This window comes from Triturus cristatus, chromosome 6 (assembly GCF_964204655.1).
Source record: "Triturus cristatus chromosome 6, aTriCri1.1, whole genome shotgun sequence".
Taxonomy (NCBI): Eukaryota; Metazoa; Chordata; class Amphibia; order Caudata; family Salamandridae; genus Triturus; species Triturus cristatus.
Genome location: NC_140589.1, coordinates 1,604,392,305 through 1,604,411,768, shown reverse-complemented (window position 1 = coordinate 1,604,411,768; position 19,464 = coordinate 1,604,392,305). Strand labels below are relative to the sequence as shown.

Here is a 19,464-nt window from a genome sequence, read left to right as displayed (position 1 = left end):
CACAATCCCTTGCTACTACCCAACTGAAGTGTAACTGCCCACCTGAAGTGTAACTGCGCTTTGTTTGTCTGACTCGTTCCTCTACTCTTCTCCCAGAGCTACACATCAATCCTAGCTGCCCCGCCCACCCTATGATGACACCAAACGTTAATTTTATACAGTTCCATATTTAGAATATGCATCAACAATTGTGCTCATACACCGTGCGCACATCAACATGATTATTAATCGGTCCGTACTGAATTTAAACACAGTTCACTTTGCTTAAAAATTGCACAGTTCATAGGAACACTGTTTGGGAACAAGATCTATTGTCCAGTCTCTCTTGTGACGTAAAATTCATTTTCTTCTTATCTGTTGGTAATGGGTGCAATTCGTCGCAGGGCAAATAGTAATAGTTGCAAAAAAGACGGGTTTGACGGCATGCACTCCTGTTTATATTCTTTTTGTCCTGAACATTTATTCCATTTTGAAATAGATTGCGTGCTAGCCCGGAAATCGTGGTTTGCCCTATGCCACGAAGGTAATGATATCTATCAGAAAGAGGGCGACGTCTCACCCCAACCGGACGCACAGCATACATGAAGCATAACGCTGATGCCAAAGTAACCATTATCAAGATTTTTATTCGAATTTCTTCAAGCTTAGTCAATTTCATCCATAGTGTTTCTCGTCACATGAGAGACATCTTATGTATTTAAATCCTTGTCAACTGCAAACATGCCAATCCTGGCCTTATTTTGTAGCGCGGTACATAAGTATTGCCCATTCATTAATCCAAATCACCCAATGCATTTCGGGCCTCCATTCGGCCCTTCGTCAGGGGTACTCTACAATTTAAAAAACATGATTATTAGAACGTGACTTTAAATCAATACACCGCATTTATATCTGTGTTGAATTGTAGTACTTATACTCTGTACACATTAACGTTTTCCCGCTTGATGTATAGCTCTGTGAGAAGAGTAGAGGAACGAGTCAGACAAACAAAGCGCAGTTACACTTCAGGTGGGCAGTTACACTTCAGTTGGGTAGTAGCAAGGGATTGTGGGACATGTAGTCGATTAGTCTTCCGTCCTAACACAGAGGGAGACATAGGGTTAACGAAGAAAGCTACGAAAAGGAGGAGGGTCACAATCGAGCACAGGTGATAAAAACACAGATTCAGGGAAGCATGCAACACACGGAGGTTTGCGTTTGAACCGAGTGGCGTTCATGGAGGTTGATTCACAAGGTAAAAGCTTGGGGTGATTAGGCTTGCTTTTGAAGGGGTGTTTTGCAACTGGATGGGGATATAAATTGAAGGGTTTGAATGTGGGTAGTGTTTAGGTGGGTGTGGGCATCAATTTAGGGGTAATTTCAGGGTTACGTTTAGCGGGAAAACGTTAATGTGTACAGAGTATAAGTACTACAATTCAACACAGATATAAATGCGGTGTATTGATTTAAAGTCACGTTCTAATAATCATGTTTTTTAAATTGTAGAGTACCCCTGACGAAGGGCCGAATGGAGGCCCGAAATGCATTGGGTGATTTGGATTAATGAATGGGCAATACTTATGTACCGCGCTACAAAATAAGGCCAGGATTGGCATGTTTGCAGTTGACAAGGATTTAAATACATAAGATGTCTCTCATGTGACGAGAAACACTATGGATGAAATTGACTAAGCTTGAAGAAATTCGAATAAAAATCTTGATAATGGTTACTTTGGCATCAGCGTTATGCTTCATGTATGCTGTGCGTCCGGTTGGGGTGAGACGTCGCCCTCTTTCTGATAGATAATGCTGTAGCTTTAGCCACAAAATGCAGCATCCGCTTCAGAAGCAAGTACCGATTACGACTCATAGTTGCTGGAAATGAAGCAGTTGCTATCAAGGGACTAGTAGACCAATATAAAAGACAGTGATGGCCTCCCTATCAATCCCTTCAGAAAAGTTAAACCCCAGAACTGCTTTGACTGATGAAGATTTGAGGAAGTCCACCGGGTGGCTCTGAAGTGGGTCTTAAGTGTGGCACTGAAGCCCTGCAATAACTGTTCTCCCTACAAATTAGTCTGCTCAGCAATATCATACAAACACATATCATCTATAAAAAGTTGAAAGAAACTGATAGGCAAAAAGTTCTCTGTATAGACTCTACACCTGGAAACCCCATTAAAGGCAAGCAAATTAGGTTTCACCATGTTAGGGGCAACCAGGGGTTCAATCCTTTCAATGGGAAACCTTCCAGCCCCAGGCTGCAATCCATCTTGCTCTTGCTGCACTACTAGCTTATCACTGTCCTCCTCTAAAAGAGGCACTTCATCAAACTTGGTCCTCTGCCTCAGATGCAGTCAGTCTCAGAGCCATGTTCAGAGGCAGATTCAAAAAGCAAACCAACAACCTGCTTGGCGGGCAGCCATAATGTTTACTTATGAAACTAAAACAAATAAGATAACAATAAACAACTCTGTGTCAAATTAGAACTCAAGAAACTCAGCTGTATCAAGCAGTAAATATAAATATTGACATACTATCTGGAAAAAGCAATACAATCCATACAATTAACTTGATACTCCAAAAAGATACTTCTCACTTGCCAAAGTCCGCTAGATTGAGGATCAACTGCACCTACTCTGTACAGATACAGCAAGCACCAAAGATATCCAACTAGAAAGGGAAAACAAATTCGCACAAGATAACGCAGCTCAGATCTTCCGCAAATCTAAACGTGAATTTGAAACAAAAAAAACATTAAAAAAAGAAAAAGGGTAATGACTTTAAGCAAGCAATACAAAAATGTTTCCTTACCAAACACTCACAAATACAGATGATAAGAAATTAAACAGATAACATTATAAAACACTCTTAAGTTTATCCCTGGGGGCAGATTGGCATCACAAATATCCGATCTGCCCCCAGGAGGGGCACAAAGCAAAGGCAAGAAATTGGCACCTCAGAGGGGATGACCCTTATCCTAGCCGCCAGCCAAACCTAGTCAAACACCAGTTCACACACTCGCCACCATCCAGACGCCAGTCACACCGCCAGCCATGCACCAGTCCACACACACCATCATCCCAATGCCAGCCACATCCTAGTCCACATACCACCATCCAAATGCCAGCCCACACACACGCCACCACCACCACGCGCCAGTGCACGCACACCACCAGCCAAATGCCAGTTCACACACACACACACACACAAACGTATTCCCTGGTGTCTAGTCGACCAGTCAAAGAATAGTGAGTGACCCTTTCCAAAGGGGCTGCTCCCTAACTTTCATGAATATTGCATTCCTTGGTGTCTAGCGATTTTAAGCCCCGCCCCCTCCCTTGGGGAAGGTCGGCCTACATGATGGCCAATCTGCCCCCAGGGATGTTGGAAAATGGCTACAACATGGGTCCCAAGGGGTCACTTCCCAAAACAAAATAAAATCCCTGGTGTCTAGTGAGTGCATTCCTGCTGCATGATCGTGTTCTTGAAGAATAACTCTTTCATTTCCCCCAGTGTCTCTTTGACCCCCCCCCCCCCCCCACCCCCCCAATCCCTCCTGGGACCAAAAACATACCGGTCTCCTGGATGATGTGTAAGCTAATGGCTTCCAGCACGTCCCTGGCGGCTTTTGATGACGTCGGCGGTCTGTGTGTGCGCCAAAGTCATCAAATTGCTGGGGGAGGTATCTGGGAGAGCAGCAGAAGGGCTTCCACTACCATCCCTGGTGGGGGCATGAAGCAGGAGGGTCCTAAAGGGGGAGCACCAGCTGTCCCACCGTAGAGGGGTGCTAGGATGTGCTGGACATGTCTTCAGCACCCGAGCATCAGTGCTGAGGGCATGTCCTGCACTACCTTAGCACCCAAGCCGTTAAGTGCTTTCTATTCCTTTGCACATATTTTCTGTGTGGAGCAAGAGTGAGTTCACTGAAAGCCTACTGAATGGCCTACATAATTACAGTTTACTCATTCCTGAATAATTTGTAGCTGTTTCTCATTTTGTTGCTAACTTTGTGCTCAGATCTGTCAAAACATATTCTATTAATTTGGGAAGTAGTACTTTTACCCACTTAATAAACACATCCTGGTTAGAACTTAACCATGTTCTTAGTGAAACTGTGCTCAAACTGTGGTAGCTGTGGTAAAAGCAGCATTCAGTTCCCCAGAGAAATTAGTGTTAAGTTTGAGTTGTTTAAACAAAGAAAAGGTAGTACAATAGCACAGTAAAACTCCCAAACCTATTTAGAAAGACCGAGAAACATGTAATGAGTAACAAGAGACCAATGGATAAGGGAAACCAGTGGTTTTGCATTTAATCTGAAAACATGCATAGAAAAATTTAAGCACCAATGTCCAGCAACAATTACCATTTGACTGGTATGTACATGTGAATGCGGGCCACCTGTGATGAAGTAGGGGTCAGGTAAACCAAACACCTCATACCTGTCAAAAGTTTTACTTTGAAACTTGGCCACTTTTTGAACCTCGAAGCCTTCCTGTTGGACAGAATCCAAAGCTGAAACCAGTGAGCATCTCTCAAAATGATGTACGTCGTCAAGCCCCCTCTGAAGTAGTCCATGTTGGCACCCATAGCTCAGTGGGGAACAAAGCTGGATTTGATAGTCACTGAGGTTCTCCTTGTGGCAGATCTTTGTTTGTTCCCATCTTCACATCACTATTTAGATAGGTGTCCTTCCCTCTTTTAAGATCAAAAGTTGCTTTCCATCCTGCTTGGTTTGAAGCCATAAACTCTGGGATGGCTCCAGAAATGTATGTTATCAGTTTCTGCCAGGCCCACCTGGTATGCTCAGGCCAAAAGGAAGATCTGTTAAGGCTATACTTTGTTTTGCAAACTTTTCCTCTCCCATTTCAAATGGGTAATCCATGCTAACTAGCCACTTGTTGATACCACCCCTGCATTCAGGGCCCAGAGGCCACCCCATTGTTTCCAGGAGGAGGGTTGTTAACAGCCAGCCAAGGATGAGTATTGGACCTCTGACGTAGGGCTGAGAAGCAAGCTAGTTTTAACGTAGTTTTCTCTCAGACTGAGTAAGGTACACTTAAACTTATTTTTTCCACTAAAGTAACTACAAGTATTCTATAACCATTGATTTGATTTTTTGAAACTTAGTGAAAAATAACATAATTAGTGGAAAATCATTTTCCCTGGGGAACTTATAAAATGTTATTTGTCAGTGAGCCTGTTATTTGTAGGTGAGGTTGTGGACGAATCTTAAGCGCGATGGTCAACTATTTCCAAATGTGAGCATGTCACTTTTTTCTACATTAGGCAGAATCAAGCCCTGTGATCCTATGAGGCACACTTTATGGATTGTTTAATATATCAAATAGGATTCCTACATGGCAAAGACGCTTTTTCGAGGCATGCATCTGCAGTGCTTTTAAACTGCAGCCCAGCCATTACACAAGTCTGCAACCTGGATGTGCACATTTTTGTCATGTTTCTGTGGGTGGTATAAATGCCTTGGAGGCCATATATGACGATTAACTTCTGCACCTCTTGTGCAAAGTCTTCACTAACTTACAATGGGCTTACTGGTGAGATGCATGTTAAACACAGTTATTTGGTCGAGCCTATTTTACGGTACCATTTTAGGGATGTAACACACTGTTGCATAAATTTCAGTGCCTGAGCACACAGTCTGTATATCAGCAATAATGTAGTTCTGAAAAAGTCAAAAATTCTAGTTGACCATGCACCAAAGGTGACATTGCAACAATAACCTTTGGATGACGAGTTTCCCAAGAGAAGTTATTGCTATTAACTCAGTCCATCTTCCTTCTTCTGTTGCCTACCACGCACTGTTGTATAATGTGCGCTTGACTACCAAAGGGATCTTGATGGAAACAGCCTATTTGTTTCCGAACCAACAGGTTCTGATGACTTAATAATCCTTTTGTAACAATGTATGTAATTGGCCGAGAAGGTTTCCCTTGCATATAATGTTCGCCTTCACATTTTAAATATCCACAGCGTGCTTCACTTTCACTTTTTAGGTTTCGCCTAGGCAGCGCATGCGCTGTCTCGTCGAGAGATGCTGTATACAGTAAAGTGAGAGAAGCTCTGCCCACTTTCCGCCTATCTTTTTGATTGTCCGAATTCCTAAATGCTGCAATCTGATTGGTTTTCCTCAACTTAATCCCACCTCCTGACGGCCATGTTGTCATTTGTCTCCTTCCATAGCTATCAGCCCCTTAATTTTAAAACTGTTTTTTTTCCCTGCCTCCCCCTTGTTCCCTCCCGCAGTCTGTCACTTCTCTGCCCACCACAACCCCCCCCCCCCCCCCCCACTCCTGTTCCTGCCTTTTTGGACGACCGCAGTTTTATTTACGATCCAATAGGACTCGCGTAAATACGAGTCCTATTGCATTTATAAATGCTTTTTCCCCTTCTGATTGGCTGGCTGCGCACTTTATTTTGCCTGCGTCATTACATTTACCTTCCCATCTGAGGTTAGAGAGGCTTGGAACGCACACTTTACTAGTAGTGCCTCCTTGTTTCGATCGGACCGCGGATGAGTTTGAAGTTGGAAGGAGTAGGTGTGTTCTAATGTCGCATGGAAACCCCAAAGCGTCTACAGCACGCGAAGCCTCTCGCGCAGGGCTACGGGTAGGAGCTGCTTCGAGGGGGCCGCAGAAAGAGACTGCATGGGCATGGAGACGGTACGTACGTATTGTTGCCGGGTCCCTGCTCCCCTCGCCATCTTAATCCCGACACTCTTCCTCGGACAATGACTTTAGCTCGTCACTGCTACATGGCCACTACTGCGCTCCCTGCCTTGAGCCTACCCCGAAGCCTCCTCCGCCAAACAACCCACCCCGTTACCGCTGCTCCCGCCGTGTCACTCTTCCTCAGACAATGACTTTAGCTCGTCACTGCGCCTCTGGATGTTCAAGGGCTGCTACATGGCCACTACTGCACTTCCTGCCTTAAGCCTGCCCCGGAGCCACCTCCGCCAAACAACCCACCCCGTTACCGAGGCCTCCTGGCTGCTCCCGCCGTGTTCTGCTGTATGTTTGCTGAGGGTGGCGCTTTCGGCGCTGCTGCCAGGAACCTGACCCCCTCGGGCTATCACTGGGGGTATCGTGCAGATAATATGCGCCTACAGCCAGGAGAGGTGCTACTGATGGTGTCAGGGGTGCGGCTGGGGAGCTCCCTTCCTGGCGATAGGGACGGTGCGTTTTGGGGGTCACTGGGGCTTTATAATTGCACCATCACCGGATGTTCACTGACCACCGAGCGATATGTGCAAACAGTTTGTCCGAATGGCTGGATCAGCCTAAACTTTTGAATGCAGTTAATTTGCCAGACAAGGCAGGGCGACTTGGATTTGTACCGAAGCTTCCTCGACAGATGGTTAGCCCCGCGCCCGGGGGTATGGCATGTATGGAAGAGGCCCAGGACGGACTGAAGTTGAAGACTGTGACCAGGCAGCACCCTAAGTCCCCCTCAGCGGAGAAGAAGAAGCATAGGAAGAAGGACAAGCAGGCAAAGACATGCATCGACTCCAAGAAGCGTAGCCATTCGCCCAACACACCCACTTCTGACGAGACATATGGGTGTCCCCTTGGTTTATCTGCAAACCTGTGTATTTTAGGCTTGAAAGCTCCCCAACCCCCTCTCCTGCCCCCACCACCCCGAATCGTCACGCTACTCCTTTCTGTGGGCACTTGAGTGTGATACAGCTCCTCGCAGAGGGAAGTGCTGTAAAAGTGTAATTACAGTACAAAACACTTGCCCAGACTCCATAAACGCCCCATTCTGATACGCATGATAGGTTTCGGTGGACTGAATCATTCCTAGGCAACCGTCCTCTGCAAAATACGCCATTGATCAGAGGCTGAGGACGGGCGAGAGAGCAGTGCTTTAAATGGAAATGCAGAAGTGCTTCTCCTGTCTATTCAGAGTGCCCATTTGCCCCTGAGAAGTGTCAGTACTTTCCCATTAAATGTATTGCAGCAGAGTTGAAAAGTGCTGGTACTAGTCTACCTTCCAAAATAAAGAAGTACAAGTACTCACTACTGGACAGTCCCTTTTAATTTAAAGCACTGCAAGAGAGGAATCAAAAAGATGTGGTAAAGGGCTCTGATGTGTGGCAGAGGTCCCAGAGAGAAGGAGGAAAGACCACTGTATGGAATCGGAAGGAATTTACTTTAACATGCACTCTTCCAAGGAAACAAGTGTGCGCCCCAGGCGTTTTAAGGAATGGGCAAAGTGGACAATTGGCAAAGCCCCACCTGGTTAAGTCATTAAGGCAGTCAAAATTCTTGCCATAATAACGTTGATCATTAAAAATACTTATTCTTCTAATTTGACACTCCGGCATGCTAAAAATAAACTTAGGGACAGATTTACTAATGGTTTGTGCCAGGGTAAAGACAAAAATTAGTTAGCCGCAAAGCAGTGCAAACTTGGGTAGGGGTATTTACTTTCTACCTCAAAAAATGCTCTTTTCGCAGTGCTAATTGCGCTTTGTGCTGTTTTGCATCAAGGGACTTAGATGTCAGTTAGATTAGCACAAGCATCCATAGTTTTTGACGTAAAGTTTGATCTACTAAGCCAGCCAGACCGAGGTTAGCGTAAAAAATAACACTTCATTGAAGCACGTGCTAGTATGGAAAAAGTTTAAATTTCTCAAAACATTCAACACATTGCATGTGTAATGCACTCCACACATATAGGCCCATATTTTTCATAGCGTTGCATCACTCAAGTGTGACGCAATACCAAAGTCAGATTTATCAAGCCATGCAAGGCCACCTTGCATGACCCTGTATGGCTTGATAAATAAGAAGTAACTCAAGGCAGCACAAATCACCTTTCGTTACTCTGCCCCAGGGGTGCCTTCCATGGGTGGAGCGTGGGTGTTCCCACGCATCCACTCAATGGATTTTGGTGTATTCCCAGATTTGCAATTAGTGGTATACCTGGGAAGGTGCAAAATGCCACACCCCTCCAGGGGAGGCATAACAAGGAGAAATATATTTTTTTCTTCTCTTTTTTAGGTCGAGCATTCGAGAACTCTTGTATATACTTTTTAGTATATACTTGTATGTACTTTGTAGCCCTAGGACTTGTCTGCTTCCGCTTAGGGACTTTTTTTTCTGTTCAACTGCCTCTGTTTAACTGTCTTGATAGAAAACGACCAGCAGAGGTCAGTAAAATACCAGAATTGCTTTCTGCTGAGGGACTTTGTTTTTTTCTGGCAACTGCCTCTATTTAACTTTCTTGATAGAAAACGACCAGCAGAGGTCAGTAAAATACCAGAATCACTTTAGCATTCTCTAGATTCCAAATAAGAATCTTATGAACACCCTACTAGAGCTAACACTGGGAGATTTGTTCAGGTCCTCGGTCAGTCCTTAATCAAGGGCAAATAACTGATACATGCCTCCCCCATATCTCTACAAAAATATGCAAATGGCCATTCCACTTGGAGATCACGTGCTCATGTGTGGCCATTTCTGCCATTGCTTCTGACCTTTGCAATGAAGTTGGTGGAAGGGCAGATATCGAGTATTGCAAAATGAAGATTTAACAGTTTCAGATGCAGAATCCAGTGATTTTTTTTTTCTTCACATGGTTCGTGATGCCTTCCATGTCCTGGGTGGCATGCAGTAGATCAAGGTCTAGAAGTGGATGAAATTGTGAATCGCTCTCTCTTGGCTCCAGATGGAAGACCAAAAGGAGCGAAATTTTGGGCAGTGCCACAAAATGTGAATTCACATCTCCAGCAGTTTGCAGTTAGGGCGAATTTTGCCCTGCGGGGCTTAAAAGGGGCCAGCACCAACTACGCAATAGTTTAAAGAACCTAAATTTTGACCTGGCCTTGCGCGAACGCCTATTATGCCCCTGTGGAAGATCACATAAATTACCAATATTGCGGACGGTCTTAAGGTAAGGTTGCCTTCTATTGTAAACGTTCTGTCCAGGTCGACTTTACGCAAAGTTCCTCAGTTGGCATTTTATAGAGACCTGAGACAACTTTCCTGCAAGTTGCCCATTTCTGTAAATAATCATGGATGACATATTTTCCAAAGCCAAGGATGCCCGTACTTAGTTTGTTAGTAAGTCTGGCTTTCAATTGTAGATACTGCAGGAAGTCATTGTGTCCTAGGTGAAATTCTGCACTCGTATCCAAAAAGATTTCAGGGCTTCATCGGCGATAACATGAACAATCATTGCATCCATTGCGGCTTATAGAAATTGTAATAAAGTAATTGTAAATTCTGCAGTAAGTGATAGAGGAGCTTGCAAGAGCAAAAAAGTGTCTTGGCGCAGTAGTCTGTGGCTAGTCTTCCACACATTGTAGGAGCTTACTGTGATGGGGTCAGTTTTTACCTCGCATGTAGAATTCAGACTGTAAGCAAGTGAGTGCCCTTGGACCTCACTGTATATATGAGTTTCAAGAAGGATCCAGCCAGAGGTTTCCCGCTCCAAATGAAATTAAAAAGAATGTTACAAGAGGTACTGAGCCGTATGGAAAAGTTCAAGATTTGGGTGGCGTAGACCTCCAGAAGTCGTGTTTATATGAGGATTTGATGCAGCTCAGGGGCATTGCCTTGCCAAATATAGATCTTGATTTGGCGTTCAATACATCCCAATTTTTTTTATAGGAGTAGGAATTGATAACATTCTGAAGACCTAGTTGTAAAGAGGGTGGACCACCTTTTATAAGATCTCTACACGCCCAACAAAGATTATTGGAACTTGCTCCAACTCAAAGTCCTTTTCCATCAGCTCCAGTGGTACGGCCATATTGTTTCTGGTCATTATCTGTAAGTTATTACTGATAAGTATACCCAAATATTTAATTTTGGATTCCACACATGGGGAGGCCATGTAGAGAGGGATGTTTGTGGGGTCATGGAAAGTGCTTCGCTCTTAGCCCAATCTGAATTGGTTTTCAGTGATGCAGAGTATGATTTGCATCGAAGTTAATAAAGATTGATACTTTGGCACTGACATTAGGCAGTTTGTGCCCTCTATCATCGTGCTATATAAAGGTCCTAAGTTAGTCAAATTGTATACATCGTTCTTTTTGGTAAGCTAAATTCATAGATGTTGTTTCTCTCCTAATCCATCACACTTGGGCGCGTCCTAAGATCCCTTGGCAGGGTGGATTTTATTAGGATGCCTCTGTTACTTTTTCAGATTTTACTATTTCTGCAAACTGCATACAAAAATATAGAATATAAATAAATAGGTCATTCATGCCCCATATGGAAAATGGGATGCAAGGACGGTCCACCTAATGCCCTTTATTCACACCCATGTTCAGTTTATGCAGTATATTTGGGTGTAGCGCAATGTGCGTAGATTCTTTTTTTTATAACAAACTTTATTGAATTTTCAGACAGCGAAGCCAGCCAAGGTGAATACATAAAAACACACAAGATGATGGACGGAATGTTGCACATTGGCAAAACATTCACCCCCAGTCACAGATCTGGGTTTAATCCATCGTTATTTTGCCCACCACGCCACCCCAGTTCAGACATGGCCATATGCAAATCAGTCTTTACCCTGTGCATCATGGGAACAGTCCAGCCCGAACTGCCAAGCCATGTCTTTCCTGGACCAGAATCAAGCATCCTAGGACCGGTTTCGGGGTTTCACCCCTCTTCAGCCTGGCTTGGCAGTTCGGGCTGGACTGTTCTCATGAGGAACAGGGTCAAGACTGATTTGCATATGGCTGGGTTCAAACTGGAATGGCATGGTGAGCAAAAAAACGATGGATTTAGGCCCAGATCTCTGTACTGGGGTGAATGTATGACATTGTTCTGCATTCTGTCCATCAACTGTTGTTTTTGCAAGGTGAATACATGGCAAACACATAGCAAAATATGGTATATACTCCACATAGAGCAGAAATATCTCGTAAGTATATCACAGTAAACATGAAGAATGACCACAAGTACAGATTCATAGGTAATTAAGCAAGTTGACGCAGCCACTTTCCCCATACCCACCCAGGTTTCTGTGGGCAACCGCAGGCTTCGAAAACCACGCTTTTGCTGCGCACGCCAATCTCCACTCCTCCACTTGATAGGGAAGGAGGCCTGGGGGACAGCCATGGCGCCGCAGTGTCTCGTTTCACCACCAGGATGGCTGTGCCCACAAATGCTCTTTCATCCCTCATACTGCCAGCTCTCTCAAACACCTCAATAAGAATCAACTGGGAGGAAAGGGGAACCTCCCATCCTAGCAACTCTGACAGCTCACGGGTCACCTTGGTTCAATACTGAAATACCACCACACACGACCATACCATGCGATGGGAATCGGCTGAGTCGATTCCGCATCAAGGTCATGCGGGGGTGAGGCGCAAGCCCGCCCAGTAAAAAGGAATATGAGAGAGGTATACAAAGTAAAGACAGTAGGTTTGAACAAGCCTCAATCTGAAGGAGGTGGTAAGTTCACGATGAGCTATCGGGGTCAAATGAACCATGGGAGTTGATAATAAGCGTGTGGTAGATCTGAGAGATTCTGCCGCAGCCTAGACTTCCCATGAGCAAGTTGGCCTCCAGAGGACTGATTTCTCAGACTGTATCAGTGGGCCGGGAGTGTCTGAGTTGGAGGTATTTATACAATTGGGTATGTGTAAGGCTAGAGGTAGTGTGCCTAGATTTAGTGGTGTGTTTTTTGATGCGGATTTAAAAAAATGTTTGTTTTTTTTTTAAATTATATTTTGAGTTAACATTGTTGTTATCACTGCTTCTGTGATCCTGGAACGTCTAGATCTCATGGAATCAAACCAATGTTATGCCATTTTGTCATTTACCATTCTTCATTTAGGTCATTAATTTTTATGTTGCTGGTATGGCATTTTCGCACCCTCTGCTTAATGTATGGGACCTGATATGGTTTGTCCTGTGTATCTAGATTTTGCTTTTGGTCTACCCTGTATTAAGAACTGAATTATGAATTTCGGGTTCATTTTTATTGTGTATACACTACAAATTGAAGAAACGGTATGAACTATATTTATCTCTCAATTTTTGTGCAGACTAAATCTGGTGGAAGCTTTTGTGGAAGATGCAGAGCTAAGACAGTCTCTACAAGAAGATCTTCTGCGTCGCTTTCCAGACCTCAATCGTCTGGCAAAGAAGTTTCAGAAGAAAACCGCAAATCTTCAAGATTGTTACAGAATATACCAAGCAATTGAGTATATACCCAGTGTTGTGATGGCACTGGAAAAATATCAAGGTTTGATTTTTTTTCTTTGCACACCTTTTTCTTGAATTTGATTTTCCTCTGAGTAGGTCGCCACTTGTCATGAGGGTGGAGAAAAATCTTGAAAGTCGCGGGCCAATTCCATGAAACCATTGGCACTTAAAGCTGAATATTGAGCAGGTTCATCAGTAGAATACTCAAAGTTAAACTTAATGCATTTGGGTAGGATCTTCACCAATTTAATCACTCCTATTTTTCTAGGGCTCATCCTGGAAATGTAGTGTTATGTTATTTCCTTAGTTATGCATTTAAGTATGTAGTAGATGTTTGTGAGTGTTATGTATAACTGTTTCACATTCTGAAATTTGGTGAGACAGTTTAGCTTTTTTGGTAGTTTGAACTCATCCGTAATCAACCTCTTAGATCAACTGCTTAAAGTAAGCAATGATTATATACACATGAATTGGTGGCTTAAGGTGCACCTCTATTACATGAGGCTATCTCCTAGCAAGCCCTATCCAGGTAGCAACTTCATGCTGATTGATTAATTATTGTAGAAGACAGGTTATGCAGTAGAATGCCCACAATGGGCAGCATCCTCTCTACTTGGTCCACACTCTGTCAACCCAGCTACAAGACCACTCTACTCCCCAACATTCCTTAGTCTTATAAATTCAGGTGAGCATAGAAGAGTAAGCAAGACACAGATAACAGATTATGGCACTATGCCTGGCTGAAAAAAGAGCATCACAAAATCAGTAATAGAGTTGCACTGTGTGATCACAGTTTCTACTGATGAATCAGTTTGGTTGAAGGAACTAGCATGCTGTCCTCTTTCTGGTAAATATTTTTTTTTTTAATTTGTTTAAGATGCAACAAATTGCTAAGAATTCCAAGAATTACATTGAATAAGTACTACATTGTTCCCTTACAAATGCTAGTATAGCTTCCCCATTTCACAATGTCCAACTCAGTTAAGAATAGTCCATTGTCTCTAGCCCTCTCTCTCTATAGTACCCTTGCATATTTGATATTTCAGAATCATGGCATTCATATGTATACAGAAGAAAATCAATAAATATTAATACAAAAAAGAGATACTGCATCCATACCTTCCTATAACAAGCTCATCTTGGCACTACCAATATACTTCAATAAATTCATAACTCTGTATAACATTAGAATCCCTTCCCCAAACAGTTAAGTTAATTTGGGGGAAAAATCCTTCTAATGTGGCAGTGCATACAAAAGTGACTTAAATACAGTAGTCCTAAATCAACCTGGGAGCAGCTTTACATAAGCCCACATGCCCCATATTTTTCCATAATTGGTAGATCAGTTAAATGAGTGTGGTACCAATATTCCCTTTCACCTGTTTTCTTCATCCACTCTACATAGATGAGGCTTACGGAAGATTTCCAGTATAAACATTAATTCATCATCTAAAGAAGTATTTCTGGTAGGCTGAGCAAAGCTGTAAATAGGGTTGATTTGACAATACCCCCAGGTCTGTCAGTAATGACCAAAAAGATATCTTCCAAAAGTTTGGACACCCCTTCACAAGACCAAAGCATGTGTTCCCAATCTCCATCTGTCTCACACCCAGTGCATTTTTTACTGACTGGGTGAAGATTTTATTCAGGCTTCCAAGAGTAAAATACAGCAAACACCCAAGAGATCAGACATGAGTAGTAAGGCTAGGAAAGCCTACAAAGAATTGATCAGAAAATGGAAGATTGAATTAAAAGAGGTGGCCTGGGAAGACCTAAGGACTTCATGCACCCTGAAAAACCCCTAAGCCTTCTGGCAGGTTATCAATTCCCCAAATGTGCTGTGGGATGAAATGCCTTAAGTTCATATCATTGTGTCGGCCAAGGATTGGAAGGACCATTTTTCAAACATATTTTGCCCCCAACGCCCAGACTACTAACTTGGTTCTGGACCCTGCAGCCCCCTTTGACCTAAACGCAGCTTTAATTTTGAGTATGTCAGTTGAGGTATCAGATGTCATTTTAGCTATTGAGAGTAGCCCCCCAGAGAAAGCTCCAGGTCCTGATAGAATCCCTTTGGGTAATTTTTAAATAACTCCCGAAATTGTGGGCCCGTTAATAACTAAGTTATAAGATGTGCAATTGTGGGCCCTTTAGTCAAGACTTGGCTGGAGGCTATCATTGTTGGGACAAGAGCCAACCACCAAATTTCCTTCTAGATAACAGTGTAATGATCCTGGGCAGGGTTATCCTGGCTATACTGGAACTCTGGACGTCTGAGATTCAAGGGCTCTTGGATGTTCAAAATCGGGTTTCATCCAGGCTTAGGAACTGTAGAGCAGTCCTTGAACCTATGTCTCATAGTCCACAAATATGCAAAGGCAAAATAACGCTGTGGCCACCTGGCCTTTATGGCATGAACATGTGCCTTTGACTCAGTGGATCTCCAAAAACTATGGTCAATTATGTCCCATTTAGGAATCGATAGTGTAATTACCCTGCTCAGTAGGCTTCATGAGCATAAGTCAGCTAGAGTTCGCTGTAACAGGAATGGGGATCTAACAGAAGAGTTCCCCTCTGTTAGGGCTTAGACAAGGATGCGTATTGGCACTATTTCTCTTTTTACTCTACATCAGTGGGCTTGGAGATTACCTGTGTAAAGCTGGGAAAGACATTCCGAGGGTCAACTCACGTCTAGTTCCTGTGTTACTATACCAGATGACACTGTTCTCATTGCAAGAACAGCTAATGGCCTTCAATCCCTGCTCGATGCGTTTAACAGATTCGTGGAGAACTTAGGACATAAGACTTATCTTACAAAATCTTTTTTAATGATATACAGCCCAAAAGTAACCAAAACCATAAAGGTTTTGGACGGATGAGAAGAAATTGGGGAATTCCCCAGTGCCATTTGATGTAGATTTTAATTGGAAGTTTTTACTGAATGTTAGAGCTGTACAATTTCAAAGAGTGATTGATGCTTTTCTTTTTGGTTTTCAAAAAGATTGGTAACATAGGGCCAGTAGCCAGCAGGCTGCCTGGACTAAGGTGCGCACTGCTTAATGGATATACAAACTTTTAGCAAAAAATAACACTTGATTAAATTCGCATTTCTCAAATGATTTTCATACTATCCTTCTTAATACAAATCATGGAATTGTATCTTAATTTGCTTTACATAGGTATATGGCACTATACATATATCAATCTAACAGTATACAACAGATGACTCAATTTTTGTGTCATACAATAATAACTGAAACCAATAACATCAGCCCAATGCATTTCGGGACTAGCGTCCCTTTGCCAGGGGCACATCTGTAAGAACCTGACTCTTCATGTTACGGCAGAACAAAAAAATAGTAAATCAAATTTACATGTACAGTCATGGAACGATAACCCACACTCATGTGGAAACAGCACTCAGACACACCGTGTTGTAATAATCGTCATGTGTTGACAATGCCTAAATTATTTGATATTCGCTAGGTTAAAAATTGCATGCTACACACGAAGTGATGTGACTTCGCCCTTCTATATATACAACAGTCTGCCTAGTTGACACATTAGAAAAGTGGATAATTGAAACACATGGAGAACTACGCTTATGTAGATATGTTTCTCATTGAAATCACAAAAAGTGAAATAATGGGTTATCACTCGCCCACAGCGGGTGGGACGACTCTGCCCACAGGGGCATCGTTGATGGTCACCGCGGGCTGTCGGTGCTGTAGTGCGAAGTGCATATCTCGTGTTGCTGGTGGTTGTTGTAACGTGAAGAGTCAGGTTCACAGGAGCTTCACGTTGGTGGCCACCAATTACTTAGGCTCTGGTAAGTAAATTTTGCCAGGTCGAGATGTCAGGTTTAAGGCGCACGCAGGCTGCAAATGGTAGGCCAGTTACAAGTTTGCAAGGGCTGCTTGAATGGGTGACAGAATGAGTACTGCAGGCCCACTAGTACGTGGCATTTAATTTATAGGCCCTGGGTACATACTTTACTAGCGATTATAAGTAAATAAAATGTGCCAAGTGGGTGTGAGCCAATTTTACCATGTTTAAAGGAGTGAGCAGAAGCATTTTAGCACGGGTTAGCAGGGGTAAAGTGTGCTAAGTCTTAAGGCGAACAAAAACAAATTCAGCAAAACAGGAATAGTGAATTCAAAAGTTTGGGGGGGGGAAACCACTCCAAAAATGTCAGATCTAACCGAATGAAATTGGTTTTAGTTGGATAATATTTTAAATGTATTATATTTCTATAAGATTGTTTCTTGGAAATAAAACTTCACTTTGTGAACTTGATTAACAAGCAATTCATTGGTACTTATTTCAGTAAAAAAAAACGCTTTCTGCTTGGAGAAATCTAGCAGCTTTTCATTTTCAGCCAAGTAAATTTCACAGTTGTTTTCGGAAAACCGACCATCTTCATAAATCTGAGCCAGGCATCCCTTTCACTATTGTCCACCTTATAGTTTTAAAATCTAGAAAGTAGTTTGGAGGTAGATTACTCGGCAACAGTGGAACTATTCGGCGAACCGCTTTAGGATCAGTATTTAATGCAATTCCAAGATTGGGTTTCATCAGAAAGAAACTGAAAAATATCCCTTTGGAAGATATCTTCACTCGCACACACACACACCCCCCTGCCCCCCCCCCCGCCCTCTCTGTTTATTCTGCGCGTGAACTCACATTATTCATTCTCCATCGATGATTTGTAGCTTTGTCTTATCCTACATGTCTTGTTTAAGATGAGTTGCAATAGCCTTCTGAAAAAAGGAACTGAGGTGGATTAGGTGCACTGTACTGTTTCATAAATTTCATAAGCCTAAATATTCCTTAGCGCTCTAATAGATCTCAGTGTGTGTGGGCATAAGTATTTGAAGAGTGTAACCTTGTTTCTTGAGAACAAACATAGCAAGATTGTGATGGAGCTGTGAAGAAGGTTGACAACCTGAGTGACAATACAGAATAATTTACAATGAACCAAAATATTCATGGGTGGCGAGTCCCATCTTGTACTCTTGCCTTCTACAGTATCAACAATGGTTACCCTTCTTGCGAAGAGATCTTTAGATCCTTCAAGTGTGAGGAACAAAATCTTTGACCACACTTGCTGTAGTTTGTACTGAAAATAACCCTCCTGACGGTAAACCCAAGTAATGTGGTATTGGACGGGGTGGATGAATGGTATCCCAACTTGCTTTCTTTTCACCACAATGTATATAACATAATCTTTGTGAACCATAGATAGTTAGAGCTGTTCCTGTGTACCCGCTAAATTGGTGACTGTCTTTGCTGTCCTTGGCTACAGCACATGTCCTCTGTTCCTTCTGGCTCAATCCTCCAAATAGAAATGAGAGCCTGGCACAGATGTCGAGGAAACCTCTATCTGGAAGGGGCTACTCTTATATATTACTAAATACTGCTTCACATACTAAATACTTACAGTCTGTAGTAGTTCTCTCTTTCTTATCAAAGTAAATTACCTTACTGCACATTTTTAACTTTTGCCTAAATCCCAGGTTTTAATCTGAGTAACTGTTCAATGGAATACATTCTTTACTGTATCTTTGTTATACCACCATGGCAGGTTTCATGAGGTATGGCAATTCATATTTAATATAGATCTAAAGCGATAGTCATATAAACTGCAAGGTTTTGAAATGTATAATGCCTGAAGCTTGTTGACAATCAAGGAACAGACGTTGTATTGCTTGGTATACAAATGGAAGATAGATTATGATAAGCAGGGACAGAACTGTGGCACTCTGATGCTCATAGCCAATTAGGCAGTCTGAAAGATATCCCTTCACTATTGGAAAAAGTGGGGAGCCTTGAGCCCCGGATTATTTATTGAAGATCTGCACAGAAGGGCTTCTAAGTTATGAGTGGTTTTCTTTTGTTTAGGAGCAGATTGGGAGGGAGTCCCGCAACACAAGTGTTCAGCATGAAAATCTTTCAAACATTCAAACCACATTTTTACCTTAAATAGTTTAATACAGTGGATCCATGTTGTACCAATAGAGAAGTGCCCCCAACCTCTGTGAAATTGTCCTAGAGCCTTTAAAACAGCTCAGTAAGTGGTCTGACGTCAGCGGCTAGCCACTGAGCCCATGAAAGGAGATCATGGGGTGCTTGTGACTGTTCATCCCCTGCTATTTGTCTTGAGGTTCAGCCACATCCAACCTCAACCTGATAGTACGGCACAACACTTGGTGTCATTCTCTGATCAGGCTTTACCAGGTGGCCTGTGGTAGCTAAAGACTGGACCTGCTAGAGGTGTGTGTTGCCTGCACAAAAT

The 19,464-nt window shown here is 42.9% G+C and overlaps 1 protein-coding gene across 1 annotated transcript in view; it reads left to right on the top strand.

Annotated features, from left to right (window-relative positions):
• Positions 1-19,464, top strand: part of MSH2 (mutS homolog 2) — a 576,743-nt gene that overhangs the window by 194,242 nt on the left and 363,037 nt on the right. The window contains exon 7 of the mRNA XM_085612740.1: positions 13,010-13,209. Coding sequence (XP_085468866.1) covers positions 13,010-13,209 — 200 coding nt within the window. The remainder of the gene's footprint in view (positions 1-13,009; positions 13,210-19,464) is intronic.